The sequence below is a fragment of the Oncorhynchus nerka genome, linkage group LG2 (assembly GCF_034236695.1).
Source record: "Oncorhynchus nerka isolate Pitt River linkage group LG2, Oner_Uvic_2.0, whole genome shotgun sequence".
Taxonomy (NCBI): domain Eukaryota; kingdom Metazoa; phylum Chordata; class Actinopteri; order Salmoniformes; family Salmonidae; genus Oncorhynchus; species Oncorhynchus nerka.
The window spans coordinates 44,619,249-44,637,703 of NC_088397.1; the positions used below are offsets into that span (position 1 = coordinate 44,619,249).

Sequence of the window (18,455 nt, forward strand, 5' to 3'; positions counted from 1 at the left end):
CTTATAGATGCATTATAGAAGTCTCTAAGCAGCTCTCTGAGGATCAAGCGCAGTGTCCACTGGCACACCGTGCTGTCTAGTCAGTTTTAACCTCATCACTTTATCCTCTTATTCAATCAGTACATGAAAAGGAGAGATTCGTACTGTTATTTTGATTTGTATTGAGCTTGACCCTGGCAAAGCTAACAGGATTGCGCTGCCATCAGCAGCAAGGCAAGGCGGTACAGCACGGAAGCTCCAGTAACACTAGCAGTAAAACAGTAATGGCTCTGAGATGCATCGTTGAGTCCATCTGAGACTTGAGCTCTGTATATCCACGTGAAAATGGACTCCCTCTGATCGTTGGGCTGGAAAACATCAGCCAGACTAGACCTCAGACAGGAAGGGAGGGTTCCCTTACCAAACACCACATCACAGGGACACACCAGGACACCTAGCCCTGATATGGTTGTAATGGAGCCTGCCTGCCGTGAGTGATGACATGACACAGAGATGTTCACATGCCCCCAGGGCTATGGTCATCTAATTAGATACTGGTCCGTTTATCAGACATGTATGTGGAGGTGATACTGTAGTGGTGGTCTTCTTGATTCTGTCTTCTACTATTGACCCCTGTGTGTGTGTGTGTGTGTGTGTGAGAGAGAGAGAATGTGAGTGTATGTCTCTGTGTCTGTGTGTCTGTGTAATTTAATTTTTTAATTTTAATTTTACCTTTATTTAACCAGGCAAGTCAGTTAAGAACAAATTCTTATTTTCAATGACGGCCTAGGAACAGTGGGTTAACTGCCTGTTCAGGGGCAGAACGACAGATTTGTACCTTGTCAGCTCGGGGGTTTGAACTCGCAACCTTCCGGTTACTAGTCCAACGCTCTAACCACTAGGCTACGCTGCCGCCCCGAGGGGAGGGTAAGGGGAGGGCCTCCTCTGTTCACATGTGGCCCAAGACCCTCCTGGCCTCGGGGTTAGGGTATGTAGAGTAGAGTGATCCCCTCCCTCTTCACCTTACCCCTGTACATATCTACTTTTATTGATCCAGTATCCATGCACATTGTAAATATGGTACTGGAAATAGTATATACATACTATGCTTACTTACTTTAGCGTGTTCTTGTTATTTTTTATATATTTTGTGATTTTGTTCTACTTTATTATTTGTAGTTTACATTGTTGGGTAGTTTACATTGTTGGGGTTAGAGTTTGCAAGTAAGGCATTTCACTGTACTTGTGCATGTGAAATTAAAACGTGAAACTTGAGCCATGGCCCATAAAGGGTTGACCCCGAGCAGCGGTCCTACTAAACCGTAATCCCTGCAGGGCTTTTGGAGGGTCCGGCCAAGCAGGCTCAGACCTAATCAATCTGCACATGGCTTTATGTGGGTCAGGAAAGCACTATGCTAGGCTGGTCAGGAAAGCACTATGCTAGGCTGGTCAGGAAAGCACTAATCTAGGCTGGTCAGGAAAGCCAAGCAGAGACTGACTGTGGAGTAGAGTCCAATGTATGCAGGAAAGGGAAATTGAAGGCAGACTGTTCCGTTCTTTGTGGACCAGTATTAGATGACTGGAGACAAATACTGTACTGTATGCACTCAAGTATGGGTGTGTTGATGTGCAATTTCCATTAAAATGAGCCATAGTGTAAATGGTTACACACACAGAGAGACAGAGAGAGAGAGAGAGAGAGAGAGAGAGAGAGAGAGAGAGAGAGAGAGAGAGACAGACAGACAGACAGACAGACAGACAGACAGACAGACAGACAGACAGACAGACAGACAGACAGACAGACAGACAGACAGACAGACAGACAGACAGACAGACAGACAGACAGACAGACAGACAGACAGACAGACAGACAGACAGACAGACAGACAGATTTCCTAGCATGTGCAAAGCTTTTTCACCATTGCCATGGAAATGACATTACCAGAAGAGCAAAGTGAAACGATGGATTAGCTAACATGAAGGACTCCATTCTTTGTCTTAACTCAGTAATACATAGCACATACTTAATATGCATATCTTTGGTCAGACTCTGAATAGTGTTGTATCTTAAACAGCATTAAGCATACTGCACGATAACCTAACCGAGCATGATGTTGTTCAACTTGTTCTTCAGAAACAACACCTATTATGGAAAGAGAGGGATTACATTCGAATGACCCTAACTCAAACAGAATGACCACGTGCAAGTCTTTGTGCCGTAATCATTGATAGGTGATCTGAAACCCTTAAAAAGTATGTCTGCCATGGAAGGATTCAAAGGGGAGTTCTAACAATAGGTACGAGCCGCAGACATCCATTGCCTAGTCTCCCACTATACCATTTCATGTTTGGAGGCAGAGCAATCTTCTTAAATCGGTCAATATGAAGCCCTTTCATCCTCCACACACACATTAACCAAACACATGTGCACGAATACACACAGGCTGACTCCAGTACACTGACTCGTCAGTGGGTCAGAAGAGGAGGGTTGCCATGGCAGCACATCCCGATCCATGTGCCGCATGATGAGAGGCGTGTTGCTGCACCAGCCTTTCCCTTCCTTTTGCCTGCACGGCTTAGAACACTGTTCAGTGCGCGCACACACACACGCACGCACACACACACACACACACAGTCCATCACCCCTGTACCACCATGTTCCCACATACATTACCTCACCTTGCAGCACAGTGGAAAGAGGGGGGCCATAGATAGCCTAGTACTCAGCCTACTACAGTACTCCCATTCCACATGGTAATGTAAGCTACTCACCCTGTAGGCATCTCCATAATCGATACCTCAGCATGCAGTCAAGCGCTTTATAGCCGTTTCAGTAAACAGGTTAGAATCTGAATCCCCCCCCCAAAAAATTATTTCGGAGTCATTCGTTTTCTGTCTGAGAGTCTAAATAAGCGTTCAGTAATGCTTTGAGTTACTCTACGTCTGCCAGGAAAAGACGGTAAATCCCTTGGTTGCGATAAACAGAGAGCATTCTGGGCGGGCCTCATTTAGCGAAGTTCCATGTTTGCATGTCCTTTTTAATGCATGAGACCATTCGCTCCGTCAAAGAGTGAATGACAAGACAGATTATCCTCCTGTGAAACGACGGGATTGGACATGAGAAAGTAGCTTATCGGACTGAAACAGAGCGCTGATGCCGCCACTCGATGGGTCTAAGGGTGTAAACGTAGATGACGGGTGAAAAACTCAATTCTACATTTGTGAAAATGGCACTGAATAGTGGGATATTTATCATTTCTCTTTCAGGTATAGCAAATCGAAACTATATTCACTAATATCGTTATTACAGTATTGACATTGTTACAGTAATGTCATTATTACATTATTACAGTAATATCATTATTACTCCTAACCCAATGTGTGGAATATGATTCAGGGAGACCTGGTTAAAATGGCTGCCAATGTTACAATACGATACTGCTGATGGTCATCCTCCATTATTATGTGGTGTGAAGAGTGTAACTACTGAAAACTACGATTCTGTCATTATAAAGACATTATGATTCTACCATACAGATTCTAACAGATGGTACATTACCCTCCTTCCTCCAAAATGGGGCCTAGTCAGAATGTTCAGATGGAAACGTATTGTGTAGAACATACATTATTCTCGGCCATGGGGAGTAAGCCATGGAGCCTTTCAGCTCTATGCATCATATTTCTATCTAAACATTTCACCCTCTTCTGAACACACCGCACACCGTACTCAGAGGAATGGCATTGCTCTCTGGTTACCCAGGTTACCCCAGCACACAGTACAGCATAGACTAGCTGTGGATATCACACACAGGCCTACATTACTATGTGTTTTGATGTTGTTAATGTAGCAATATAATCAATAGTCATTAGGCCACCAACAATGGGCTGCAGGTTCAAATCACTCCATGGAATCCAAAACCCCCGGAAGGACCACACACAGAGGCTTGGTCTAAACGTGTTGTAACGAGCCAAGATTAGAGCGTCTGGTTTGACAACACGTATGACAAATTGCCTCAATTAAGTCAACGATTTAAGATAACAGCCAACCAGGAATCAGAATACAGAGCCATCTGAATTATAGATGTGGCTATAATATTATACTACAGGACCATTTTAGCTCAACATTCCCATTTTACCCATGGCAGTCAAACCTTCCTTCGGATATGCTTGACAGTATTCTATGGCTTCCATTCAGATAAAGGATAATGTATTAGGGATGATGGCGAATTAGCTGGAGAAATGCTCTGTCTCCCCACAGTCACACAGGAGCTGGTTGCTATGGAGATGCAGGAGGGGCTTGCAGAAATTATACATTTTCAAGAGACTGTAGATGCTAATGGTTTCCAATGAGCTGAACTGTGTGTGTGTGTGTGTGTTTGTGTGTGTTTGTGTGTGTGTGTGTGTGTGTGTGTGTGTGTGTGTGTGTGTGTGTGTGTGTGTGTGTGTGTGTGTGTGTGTGTGTGTGTGTGTGTGGAGTGCTGTCAGAATCTGGGATTATTTTCACATTGACTGTACGTACAGTAGCTCTCAGATAAAATTAATTAATGGTTACCAACAAGGACAGCATTGTTGCTAAAAATGCAAATGTATTCAGAAGTAAGATGAGATATGTAGTATGGAGGAAACTAGAGCATGAGCCGTCTCTTCCGTTTTTAAGACCTGGATTAGCCTAGCTGCATACCGGTAGTTATTCATACTATAAAACGCTATTATAGATTAGCCCTTTGACAGTCAGTGGCATAGCACTATTCCTATGAGAATGAGGGGTTTATCCGAATCAAGGGCACTTCCCGCTGAACTCACAGACAACACATCTGCACAGTATGTATCATGAAGGCTTTTCAGGCGGTTTTAGCATTCAAGCACAAGAATGTATCTAAGGACATGCTGCATTTCAGTGTCTTCAAAAAGTTTTCACACTTCTTGACTTTTTACACATTTTTTTGTGTTACAGCTTGAATTTAAATTGGATTAAGTTGATATTTTACACACAGTACTCCATAATGTCAAAGTGGAATTATGTGTTTAGACTCTTTTTTTATTTATTTTTTTACAAATGAATAAAAAATGAAAAGCTGAAATGACTTGAGTCAATAAGTATTCAAAGCCTAAATACGTTTAGGTGTAAAGATTTGCTTAACAAGTGACATAATAAGTTGCATGGACCTGTTTAAAATGTTAAACATTACAAAAGTTATCCTTTTTAGATAATACTATAGTAAATATATTAATGTCACCAAATGTATTGAAAAACACTGTTTTGCAATGAATGTCTACTGTAGCCTCAGCAGCACTCTGTAGGGTGCACCATGGTGTAGCTGGAGGACAGCTAGCTTCTGTCCTCCTCTGAGTACATTGATTCAATGCTAAACCTAGGAGGCTCATGGTTCTCATCCCCTTCCATAGACTTACACAATAATTAGGACAACTTCTGGAGGACGTCCTCCAACCTATCAGAGCTCTTGCAGCATGAACTGACATGTTGTCCAATCAAACTAGGAGACATCCAATCAAAGGATCATAAAATGAATCTAGTACTGAAAGCATAAGCTACAGCTAACTGTCGCACATAAAATGTGGTGAGTCGCTGACTCAAAGAGAGAAAGACAACAGTTTTCTTCCAAAATGAAAGAGAAGCAAGAGAGATCTATATTTCGTAGTGTATACATTTTTTACTTTCACTTACTTTGCTAGAGTCAATTGCAGCTAGCTAGTTTAGCCTACTCAAACACCAGACTCAAACAGAGAGGGATGCTATGTTAGTTAGCTGGCTATGGCTATCCAACACTGGAACTCTTCCAACTCAAGGTCAGCTTTTGGTTTTAAAAATGTATTGCCACCGGGACCTGCCGGTGTAACTGCTAAACTGCTTGCTGCTGACTGTACACTGTACTGCATGATTGTAGCGGGTTTACTAACATGTTAGTTCTAGTAGCTATGTTGACTATGACATGACAACGATGTAGGTTGTGTGTAGCAGTTAGTGGTCATGATTTGAATGTTTGGCTTGGAAAGGTTTTTTCGCCTGGTCACAGACAGCTGATGTGTTGTGCACTGAAGTCCACAAGCGAAGGGAAAAGGTGAGAGGCAGAGAGCACGTAGATATACAATGAGCTGTTTGTATGTGGCTGCTATGAAGGTGAACTGTGTTTGCGGGTGATCAGGGTGGCATAGTGGTTAGAGCGTTGGACTAGTAACCGAAAGGTCGCGAGATCGAGTCCCTGAGCTGACAAGGTAAAAATCTGTTGTTCTACCCCTGAACAAGGAAGTTAACCCACTGCTCCTAGGCCATCATTAAAAATAAGAATTTGTTCTTAACTGACTGACTTAAATAAAGGTAAAAAGAAATACAATTGTGCTGAAACTGTTGAACAATGTTTCTTAAAATGAAGCAACTGGGATAAACATTGAACTGGGTGAATGAAATATGAATAACAGTTCAACTGTAATAAAATGCTGTAAAAGAAATAAGGCCATGTTCATAAAAGAAATGTATAATCCGCTCTCATCTTAAATGAAAAAAAAATTATCGCTAAAGGTCCCTCAGTCAAGAAGTGAATTTCATACACAGCTTCAACTACAAAGACCAGTGAGGTGTTCCAATGCCTCACAAAGAAGGGCACCTATTGGAATATATATATATTTTTTAAATTATATTGAATATCCTTTTGAGCATGGTGAAGTTATTGATTACATTTTGGATGGTGTATCAATACAACCAGTCACTACAAAAATACAGGCATCCTTCCCAACTCAGTGACGAAGGAAACCACTTAGGGATTTCAACAATGGTTATTTTAAAGTAGTTCAAGAGTTTCATGGCTGTGATAGAAGAAAACTAAGGAAGGAAGGATCAACAATATTGTAGTTACTCCACAATACTAATCTAAATGACTGAGTGAAAAGAAGGAATGCTATGCAGAATTTTAAAAAATAAGGCACTAAAGTAAATCTGCAAAACAATTGCAGAAGAAATTAACTTTATGTCCTGAATACAAAGTGTTAAGGTTTGGGGTAATCCAACACAACAAATCACTGAGTACCACTCTTCATATTTTCAGGCATGGTGGTGGCTGTATCATGTTATGGGCATGCTTTTCATTGGCAAGGACTAAGGAGTTTTTTAAGATAAAAAGAAACGGAATAGAGCTAAGGACATGCAGAATCCTAGAGGAAAACCTGGTTCGGTCTGCTTTCTAACAGAAACTAGGAGACAAATTCACCTTCCAGCAGGGCAACCAACAACCTAAAACTCAAAGTCAATTATACAGTACACTAGAGTTGCTTACCAAGGCAACATTGACTGTTCCTGAGTAGGCAAGTCACAGTTTTTCCTTAAAAAGACTTGAAAATCTATGGCAAAACATGAAAATGGCTATCTAGCAATGATCAACAACCATCTTAACAGAGCTTGAAGAATGTACAAAAAACAATAGTGTGAAAATATTGTACAATACAGGTGTGCAAAGCTCTTAGAGACTTCCCCAGAAAGAAGTACAGCAGTAATCACTGCCAAAGGTGATTCTAACATGTATTGACTCAGGGGTTTTGAATTTCTGTATTTCATTTTCTGAAAACATGTTTTGACTTTGTCATTGTGGGGTATTACGTGTGGATTACGTGTGAAATCTTTTTTGTTTGAATAAATGTTCAATTCAGGCTGTAACAACAAAATGTGGAATAAGTCAAGGCACTGTATACATTTTCTCTTAGGGATTTGGTAGTTATACTATCTCTTCGTTATATTCTGACAGATAAAATACATTGGGGATCTCGCGGCTATCAAAAAGCCGCCAGTTGTCCTGTCTCTGTGTATGGGCTGACCTGGGAACAGGTGGCACACCACAGGAGGTACAGGGTTTCTCATCATGGTCACCTTAAATAGCTCACCTAGGGATTGAGGACACAGGTGGCCCAGTGCTGAGCACTCACTATGAGGCATTTTTACAATCACCAGACATACCATCATACTCTCACTCTATTTCTCTTCAATCTCATTCTGCTTCTCACTATGCCTTGTCTCCGTCTATCACACTTCTCAATATTTACACTGTAGTATCTCATAGGCAGAGTGGACTGATTACCCAAGCGGGCCAGTCAGTCAGTGCCCCAGAAGCTGCAGAGTAAATCCCAGTAGATGTGGAGCAATGATAAAGTTGCTCACATCACACCAGAGAACTGGCCTGGATTCCCTGCCTCTGCCTCTCCTCTCCCTGCCTACTGACTGACAACTAGGGAGAGGGAATTAGAAAGAGAAAGCGAGAGGTGGGGGGGCAGAGAGAGAGATTGAGAGAGCGAAAGAGACTGTTAAATGAGTGTTAAATGAGGCATGAATGAGGCATGAAAGGAGAGAATGCTGTGGCTCTGCACCTGGGATCACTTGACACCTTGACCTGGGATCAGACTGATGCCCTACCACAGCATTGATAAGGTAGGCTACTGTTACTCATGCGCAGTTAGTTCGTTAGTGGGTTTTAACTGTAAAAAAAAAAGTAGGGTAGTACATTAAGCCAATGTCATTCTGTACTTCAGTCCTTTCTGCTAAGTTGTTGGTAGCACAAAGTGACTTGCTCAATCCCATTTAGTGGAGAGGCAGGCACTGACTCGAGGGGCTCTGTGTGCGTTTGTGTCAGTTACACCCTCCTCCGTCTCTGCAGTGAGATGTGGGTGTGAATGAATGCCCACTGCTGTCTTTGACACAGCCAGCTCAGCAGGAGGGCTGGTAATGAATGTCATTACTGCACAACTTAGACGTGATCTGCACTCATTTAGATCAATTTAGAGATCCACTTTTGGTTTTGCTGCCATTCGGACATCTTAATTTTCTACAAAATGGAAGATAAAATCTTGTCTTGTTTCAGCAGATAATTTCCCAAGTTGTTGGAATGGCTAGGAAGAGACGGAATAGTGAAGCTGCGAGTTTGGAATTATTCTGGACTCTAGACTCTTGTTTAGAGTCTAGTGTTTGCACATGTTTATTCACTAGTTGCCATCAACACACACACACACACTGTATTTCACAGGACAGTGAGTTTCAGCAGAGGGGGATTCACATTAGTAGCTAGGTTTCTATCCAATTGGCAACATATTTCCATGCAAATATAAAATAAAATGCATTAAAGAAATATGCAAATTTTCCCACCAGATATATGTTTCCATCAAATTGACTTGTTGCAAATAAAAGGCTGTGTGTGATGACTTAGTGGACATAAAAATAACTTGTACGGTAAATTCCAGAAACCAAATAAAAAATACTAGTTAAATGGGTTTCCATCGCATTTTCAACTCTACTGAAGGTTTTGCCACAAAACATGTTGTATTATATAGCGAATGTGCCCATTCGGATCTTTGCTGTTTCCATCAGGCCTGTCGTGAATTTTATTTATCCGACATATACTTTAATTGCATTACAAGGTTGGATGGAAACCTGATTAGTAAAACTAACTATCGATGCTGAGAATAATACCTGATGATTCACATGCAAGTCGCTACTCATCACAGCTAAACCTTCCAAAAAATCCTACAGGAATCCTGCAGGACTTTGCTGATCCACCTCAGCAGAATCAGTCTGAGATGAAGGCGACATGGTTGCTGCATGAAGCATGAATCCATAATAGACCCATTCAGGAACAAGCGAGTTACACTAGACAAGACTGCAGGGCTCCAGACTAACATTTTATCCTGGTGGCACTAACTTTTTCAAAGAAAAGTTTAAAAATTGCAGCATCACATAGTAGAATACATTTGAGTCGTCATCTTATTAAGTAATTAAGAATGTTTTATTAAGAATGTAATAGACTACTGAGATGGTATTTTTATAATATTCTAACATGTCCAAGCAGAATAATGCACTTTACTGTTTAACAAATTCATGGTTTTATTCGCTCCAAAAATAGGACGTTTTGATGTAGATGACGAGGTAGAATGTGCAGCTCGCACCAGTGTAACCAATTCAACATTTTACTCGCACAGCCGAGATAAAGGGTCTCAAAATGTGACTAAATGGTCGCAGTCTGGAGCCCTGGACTGCTGAGGACAGCACTGTGAAAGGGTTACTACAAGCACAGTGCATCCAAATCCATGCTTGATTGATGCTTGTTTTACGACATACCATAAGTTGTAGGACCAAGTGATAACAGCCATCCGTAGCCTCCACAAGGACAATATCAAAGATGATTTTACAGTAGGATGCAAAGTGAGTCTTACTGAAGAACTGGATCCAAAGCCTGCACAAACACCCAGTAGCTCCCCACAACCAGAGTAGAATTAACCCTGAGTTGGACAATAGAATAACCACAGGTGTCAAACTCATATCACAGAGGGCTGAGTATCTGCAGATTTTCACTCCTACCTTGTACTTGATTGATCAATTAAGGTCACTGATAAGTTAGGAACTCCCCTCACCTGGTTGTCTGGCCACAAAGAAAAAAAATGGAAATAACAAAAACCAGCAGGCACTCGGCCTGCCATGGAATGTGTTTGACACCCCTGCTATATCCCCTTACCCATTGGCTAGGTTGTCATCGTCATCCTCTGGCATGCTCTTTCCCAGCAGGTCGCTGTCGCTCAGGTAACCAGACTTGAGGTCAGCATCGTCCACATCCAGCCCTTCGATGAGCTCGATTCGGGAGGAGTGGCTGAGACGGCTGGAGACTCGGGCAGGCATGGTGTGGGCCGTATACTGGGACCCGGCCTTTCCCCCATGGTACACGCCGCTACCCGTGGACGAGGGGGCGTCTCCAGCCTGCAGCCGGGGGCTGGACTGGCCGTGGCGCCAGGAGAGTGGAGACGAGCGATTGGACAGACTGGACATGCTGCGGGCGTTGGTCTCGTCACTGTCATAGCAAACATTACTGCTCTCCAGACAGCTGGGGAGAGAAGAGGAAGAGAGAGCGGTTATAGTATTGTAGAAAGAGAGGACAGAAAGGGAGGTCGGAAAAACTAAGAGTTTGAGGGACATATAGAGAGAGAATCGGAGAAAGAAATTCCATTTCCTGTTTCTCACTCTCTGTCATTGGGCCTTTCAAGAAATCTGTCTTGACATATAGTCTCTGCTGACCCAGATACAGCTGTAACATTCACTCTCAGCCTTCAGCGACTACAACAAAGAATGGGTGGCATCTCAGAACTCAAGGGCATCTCACTTGCTATAGAATAAGAGCATAGCATCATTGTGTGAACAGAGGAAAGTATTTTGTCCCCTCTCTCCCTTTGACGGGATCGTCATAACCCTCAGCATTATGTTCACAATATCATTACCAGCTGGGACTTACAGACCCAAGGTAATCAGCACGTAATCACACACCGCCAAAATCATTTTTTAAATGTTTGCTCGGGCCAGGAGTTTTTCTTGACTACATGACCTGACCAGGAACAACTCTGGGCCATTGTGTCAGCCAGTGAAAGGTGAACCAATGTGGACTAGAGAGAAGTTCCAGTTTAGACTAGAGAGTTCTTCTAGTCTGTTGTCTAAGTGAGAGGTTAGACTAGAGAGTACTTCGAGTCTATTGTCTAAGTGAGAGGTTAGACTAGAGAGAAGTTGTAGTTTAGACTAGAGAGTAGTTCTAGTCTGTTCTCTAAGTTGGTCAGGTTTTACAATGCCCTCCCGATGGCAAGGAGCTTCTGCTGAGTCTGGTGATTACATAACCAGATGCACCAACCAGCCCAGATGAATAATGCAATGCCTGCCTGAGACCACGTGGGTGTTTTTTCCTTCTGCTATTTCTGTACTTCTATAGATGGATAATTCATCAACAGGGGCTGTTAACTGTTACTGCCTCAGGAATACATTCCGACGCCCACAATGCTTCAGTGGAATGATACATTAGCTCACAGTAGGACGGTACTTCCTTGAGAGTTTTGAAATGTAGTTTAACTTCAATTTGTAAGATAGTTTGAACTCATGGATGCACATCAAACAATCCCATATGTTAGGGTATATGTTTGGGAGTTATGACAGGGAGCTGAACTAGTGACAGAATTACGGCCGGTCAGAGAGCTGTTAAAAAAAAACATGCTGTATACGCAGTGAGGTAAAGTCATCCGAAGCTTATGATGTATTAGTAGTACTGTATGTGGATGTTACTTACAGTACCTACAGTCCATTTGTGCTTTAGAGCAGGGCTCTCCAACCATGTTCCTGGAGAGTTACCATCCTAGGTTTTCATTCCAACCCTAATCTAGTGCACCCGATTCTAATTATTAGCTGGTTGATAAGATGAATCAGGTTAGTTACAACTGGGGCTGGAGCGACAGCATACAGTAGGGTAGTTCAGCAGGGTAGTTCTCCAGGAACAGGGTTGGAGAGCCCAGCCCTAGAGCAGGGTTTCCCAAACTCGGTCCTGGGGCCCCCACCCTGGGTGCACATTTTGTTTTGGCCCCTAGCACTACATAGCTGATTCAAATAACCAACTCAGCATCAAGCTTTGATTATTTGAATTGGCTGTTGAGTGCTAGGGCCAAAAACCTAAATGTGCACCTGGAGGGGGGGGCAGGATTGAGATGCTCTAAAGGTTTGGTGGCCAAGGTCGAAAAGCATGAGTTTTTAGATGGGTGAAGTTGCCGAGGTGTCTGTCAGTCTCCAGAGGCCAGGGCTATGGAAATTCAGAGCTCATATCTGGGATGGAATCCCTTAGGACATGAACACCACACACATCAAAGAGAGACCAAACGGCATAGGGGAACATTGGTAGGCAGAGCACATACTGTTGAGCTGGAGATAAGAAGCAGGCAAAAATGGTAGATACACAGGCTTGGAATGCAGAACAACTCTTTGTTAACGAACGATTCGGTTTCTGCCCAGGTTCTTCAATATTCCGTGGAGTTAGTCTCCGGTGCTTCCTGTTATTGTCCGTGTCTCATCGTGATAGAGGCCGTCCGAAACGAAATACTCGACAAAGGGTTTCCCGGAATGTAATGGTCATGAAACAGAAACAGTCTGTTTCAGAGGGATTGACAGGATATGTTTAACAGGTGGCAAGTTGCCAAGAAGACATAAAGGAGGGCAGTTGTGTAAACATGATTGGGTGTACTCTATCGATCTGTGAGTGTGTCTGAGTCTCCTACATTTCTCAAACAAATCCATAGCTTTCTTCTATGTCTACACGTACAGCATCTTGCTGAACCAATGAAACAACATACAGTTGACAGGTAAGGTGTGGGCAGCAAGTAATGTTTGCGCAGATGGAACTTTAAAAGAAAGACAAATACGGAAATAAAAGGATACTCTTGGTTTCGAGAAAGCCCTTTAACGTTGTGCCCCGTTCACACCAGTACGTGGCATCAGAAGCACCCCAGTATTGCCTACCATAATCTATAAACTCAATGTACGGTAATGGACTCACCCATGGCTGAGCTGGGCTCCCCGTAGACTGGACATGGTATCTTCCAGGTTCTGTCTGAGGTCAAGGACGTTCTGCACCGTGCGTTTCCTCTGAGACTCTGGGTCTGTGGGGACATCACATCAGTCACTGTGGTCAGACACACAATGCAATCACATATTCCATGTATCACTGTCAGACTGTTGCGTCTTATTCCCTTGAGATATCCCAAAGATTTTCCTCTCTGCAAATAAATATGAAAGTTCCAGTGGGAACACACTGTTGTGACTGTGGACGGGTATTGTGTAGTGACAGGTGTTTTGCTGGTGAGAAGCATCCATGCTGCGTTCACATTGTTAGGAAGACAAATGTGACTCCCTGGGCTCCCTCACCATGGCAACGCTGCTCTAACCCTCCTACAGGATCCTGACGTAGTACAGATCTAACTGTGGAAACACCCCTGTTTTGGATCTTGACGTGGTACAGTCCTAGATGTAAAACACTGATGACAGTGACTGGGACTGTGAGTGGCCACCAGGGGGATGCTTCTGACATTCTATCGAAACTTCAAACTCCATAGCCTCCCAATAGGGAAGACATGCATTCTCCTGATGTGCGTGCGTGTTCCTACGCACATTTATGCAATTATAGCATAACACAATCACAACATCGCACATACATTCAGTCACCCCCCTCTAACCCTGCACATACTGTATACACACACACACACACGCTCACAATAATCCATAGTAAATCATAGCAAAACAAAGGGAAATGTCATGATGGATGATGTGAGTCCTACACGGACAGCGGACAAGACATGACCACCCTATCCTAAATCAATAACACGAAGCCACACTATCTGTCTCATTTGTGAAAATGAATGAATGGATTTCTGTGTGACCATGATGGTGAAGAAGAGAGATGTGGGAAAACAGGAAGGCTGTTTTCTACTATACAGCACAATAGCTACAGGCCATAGCCCATAAAAGGTGAAAAACAATGATCATCCACTGCATTAACTGAAGGTGTTGGCTAAGAGTCAAGCATAGCAGAGGAAACCCATCTCAAATAATGGGCCATACTCATTAGTTATTCGCTGTGAGGCAATCCAAGGGAATAAGACACGTGGAGAGGCTGTAAAATTAGCAGCCTTAAACAGCCTTAAATAAAAATGTATGGCCTTTCGTACCTCTTTCACTATCATTAAAATGTGGATATAGAAACATGGCTGTAATGTTAATGTTCTGAGAAGTGCTATTGTAAGCTAAAAGCATGCTCTCGTTCAGCGGCTTTAAAACGTGTGTAATTACACTCTCTAGTCCTTTCAGCATCAGTAGATTGAAAATAAGGACCTCTGCTGCTCACAGTATTTCAAACAGTTTACACTTGAACTCATATCATAATCTGCTTACATCAGCTCAAACTCAATCTCATTCAAAACCAGTCTTTGACAGAAGCTGAACCATAGCCTTGTCCCAGATCTATTTGTGTTTTTGCCTAATCCATTGCCATTGTCAAGCCAAACATGTATAGCATGACAATTCCACAAGGACTTGGTAACAAAGGAGAAACATACTGGCACCCAGGCTAGCTGAGCCATGCACCATTCCTTCATATTTAGCCTACCACCACGGCAGACACACCCTTTAACAAGGATCCTTTAGTTTGACTGAACAGGGAGAGTCATTTATAGCTTAATCCTAGATAACGCCTGCTGATACAGTATATTGGATCTACACCAATCTATCAAACATATATGTTTCTAAAAAACGGTGAATATGATCTCAAAGAGAAATCTGGCTACCTTTGAGAAACCTATTTCTAGTTCTGATATCACCGGTCAGTAAGAAGGCAACATCGAAATGTATCGGTCAATTTCCATACGGTGCCATTTGAATGAATATCTTACTAACCATAAAATGTATGCGTGTCATCAACCACTTCACAACCTCAGAGCACCACTGGCGTGGAACTACCGTAAGGTTGCGGTCTCCAGGATACAGCTACATGGGACACATCCTTATCTTTGTCGTGGCAACCACCACGACCAAAGCTATAGGCCAAAAAAAACGAAAGCTGAGCCAGCCAGCAGAGCTCATAACAGACATGCATGCAGGCGCCGCACCACATGTGCTGCTGAGGAAATAGGTCTACATGGTAAAAATGATTGGCAGGTCCCTGGTGCCCTGCACTGAGAAGAGGGACGACGTGCTGTAGTTCGAACAGGAATCCTCCTCTCACTCGCAGACAGACAGAATGCTTAAGCAGATCTCAATGGAAAGACCATGGACATTATGAACACTTTCAATCTCAGAAAATGTTTAAATTATATGTTTGGGGGGGGGGGGGCAGAAATAACTGACATGTTTCTATCTGTTCAGCTCTCTTTTTTCTTTACCTTTATTTAACTAGGCAAGTCAGTTAAAGAACAAATTCATATTTTCAATGACGGCCTAGGAACAGTGGCTTAACTGCCTTGTTCAGGGGCAGAACGACAGGTTTGTACCTTGTCAGCTCAGGGATTTGATTTTGCAGCCTTCCATTTACTAGTCCAACACTCTAACCACTAGGCTGCCTACCTCTTAGGTCTGACAGACAGGGTAAACTTGTATAGATTAGTAGTCTGGAATCCCTGTTTGTTCCTTTAAGGTCCAGTCAATAGATTAGTCTTTTCACTGAGAAGACGATAGAATGGCAGTGAAAGGACTATAAATTGTCTCCCACACTAAAACACCCTACTTCAACTGTACAAACAGCCCAAAGGATAGGTGATAACCAAATGGTAGGGTCCAATCTCACAACAGAATGGTGCCTTCTCCCAAACACGAATGAGTGCAAAGGTCGAGAAATCCTACAGCAAGAAAATCCCTTTCATCTATTTAATCTGTGTGGACATGAATAGTTTTCTAATGTTAGTTATATCCAGTAGCATGGGGGAGAGAATGTAAGATATTCTCCTACTGGAGCAGCATGACCAGTGATTTCAGATGAGTTTGCCTCACCCATTTCACCCTACATACAGTGCCTTCAGAAAGTATTCATACCCCTTGACTTATTCCACATTTTGGTGTGTTACAGCCTGAATTCAAAATGGATTACATTGATTTATCTCAACAATCTGCACACAAATGCCCCATAATGACAAAATGAAAACATGTTTTTAGACATTTTTTAAAAATGTATTGACAATGAAATACAGAAATATCTCAGTTACATAAGTATTCATACCCCTGAGTCAATACTTTGTAGAATCGCCTTTTGGCAGCAACTACATCTGTGAGTTACCTGGTAAGTCTCTAAGCACTTTCCACACCTGGATTGTGCAACATTTGTCCATTATTATTTTCAACATTCTTCAAGCTCTGTCACATTGGTTGATCATTGCTAAACAACCATTTTTTCATCTTGCCATATATTTTCAATAACTCATCCACTTCACTGTCTTCTTGGTAAGCTCCAGTGTAGATTTGGCCTTGTGTTTTAGGTTATTGTCCTGTTGGATGAAGGTGAATTAATATCCTAGTGTCTGGTGGAAAGCAGACTGAAACAGGTTTTCCTCTAGGATCTTGCTTGTGCTTAGCTCTATTCCGTAATTTTTTTTTATCCTGAAAAATTCCCCAGTCCTTAATGATTACAAGCATACGCATAACATGATGCAGCCACCACTACGCTTGAAAATATGGAGCGTGGTACTCAGTCATGTGTTGTATTTGATTTGCCCCAAACATAACACTTTGTACTCAGGACAAAAAGTAAATTGCTTTGCCACATATTTTTTGCAAACATGATGCATGTTTTGAAATAGTTTTATTCTGTGCAGGCTTTCTTCTTTTCACTCCATTAATTAGGTTAGTATTGTGGATTAACCACAATGTTGTTGATCCATCCTCAGTTTTCTCTTATAACAGCCATTAAACTCTGTAACTGTTTGAAAGTCACCATTGGCATCATGGTGAAATCCCTGAGCGATTTCCTTCCTCTCCGGCAACTGAGTTAGGAAGGATGCCTGTATCTTTGTAGTGACTAGATGTATTGATACACCATCCAAAGGGTAATTAAACACTTTACCATGCTCAAAGGGATATACAATGTCTGCTTTTCTTTATTTTTACCCATCTACCAACAGCTGCCCTTCTTGAAACCTCCCTGGTCTTTGTGGTTGAATCTGTCTTTGAAATTCAATGCTTGACTGAGGGACCTTACAGATAATTGTATGTGTGGGGATACAGAGATGAGGTAGTCGTTCAAAAATCGTGTTAAACACAGAGTGAGTCCATGCAACTTATTATGTGACTTGTTAAGCACATTTTTACTGCTGAACTTATTTAGGCTTGCCATAACAAAGGGGTTGAAAACTTGTTGACTCAAGACATTTCAGCTTTTCATTTTTAATTCATTTGTAAAACTTTGGAAAAACATCATTCCACTTCGACATCATGGGCTATTGTTTGTTCGGCAGTGACAAAAAAAAATCTCTATTTAAAATATTTTACATTCAGGCTGTAACACAACAAAATATAGAAAAAGTCAAAGGGTTTGAATCCTTTCCGAAGGCACTGTACCTACAGTATTTGCCTGCTACTCTATGGCAGTGTATGCAGCCTATTGTCACAGTCATGGTGGGCTTGCACAGTTCACATCTAATTACTGCAGAAAGACTTGTATGCTGCATCCGCCTCATCTGCTAGTTCTCTTGTCGTCGTCGTAGGAACCCAGAGCTATGCTTTACTTCCCTGCCCTGCTCTCCTCGTGGACATGGCTATTGAAGGAATACGCATTCATATTCAATCTGCCATTGAGAACGAGTCAAATTCCATCTCCCTTAGTTGTGTTAACGTGCACTCCTTCTCCACCCCCCATTACACTGTATGGCCATTTTACAATATAGTTGAATATAGACAATTGCCGATTGCTATTGAGGTTCCCTCCGCATTCTCATCCATTACAGCTGCACTATACTGTACAATAGAGGCTATGTATTGGGTGAACCAAAGTCTATCTCCAGCTCTGTCTTATGGTGTGAGGGTTGGACTGTGTCGTTCTGGTAGTGGATAGAGGTCGCATTACACAAACTGACTTCATAAATAAGTCTATTATGACATCCAGAGGACAACTGTACCACCGAATCAGAATGAAGTCATAAGATGTGTCCCA

At 42.3% G+C, this 18,455-nt stretch overlaps 1 protein-coding gene across 12 annotated transcripts in view; it reads right to left on the bottom strand.

Annotated features, from left to right (window-relative positions):
• nav1b (neuron navigator 1b) overlaps positions 1-18,455 on the bottom strand; it is a 128,730-nt gene that overhangs the window by 51,579 nt on the left and 58,696 nt on the right. For all 12 annotated transcript variants that reach the window (XM_065026589.1, XM_065026587.1, XM_065026622.1 and 9 more), the window contains 2 exons: positions 13,323-13,425; positions 10,485-10,847 (listed from right to left, as the gene is read on the bottom strand). In XM_065026589.1, the coding sequence (XP_064882661.1) occupies positions 10,485-10,847; positions 13,323-13,425 (466 nt within the window). The remainder of the gene's footprint in view (positions 1-10,484; positions 10,848-13,322; positions 13,426-18,455) is intronic.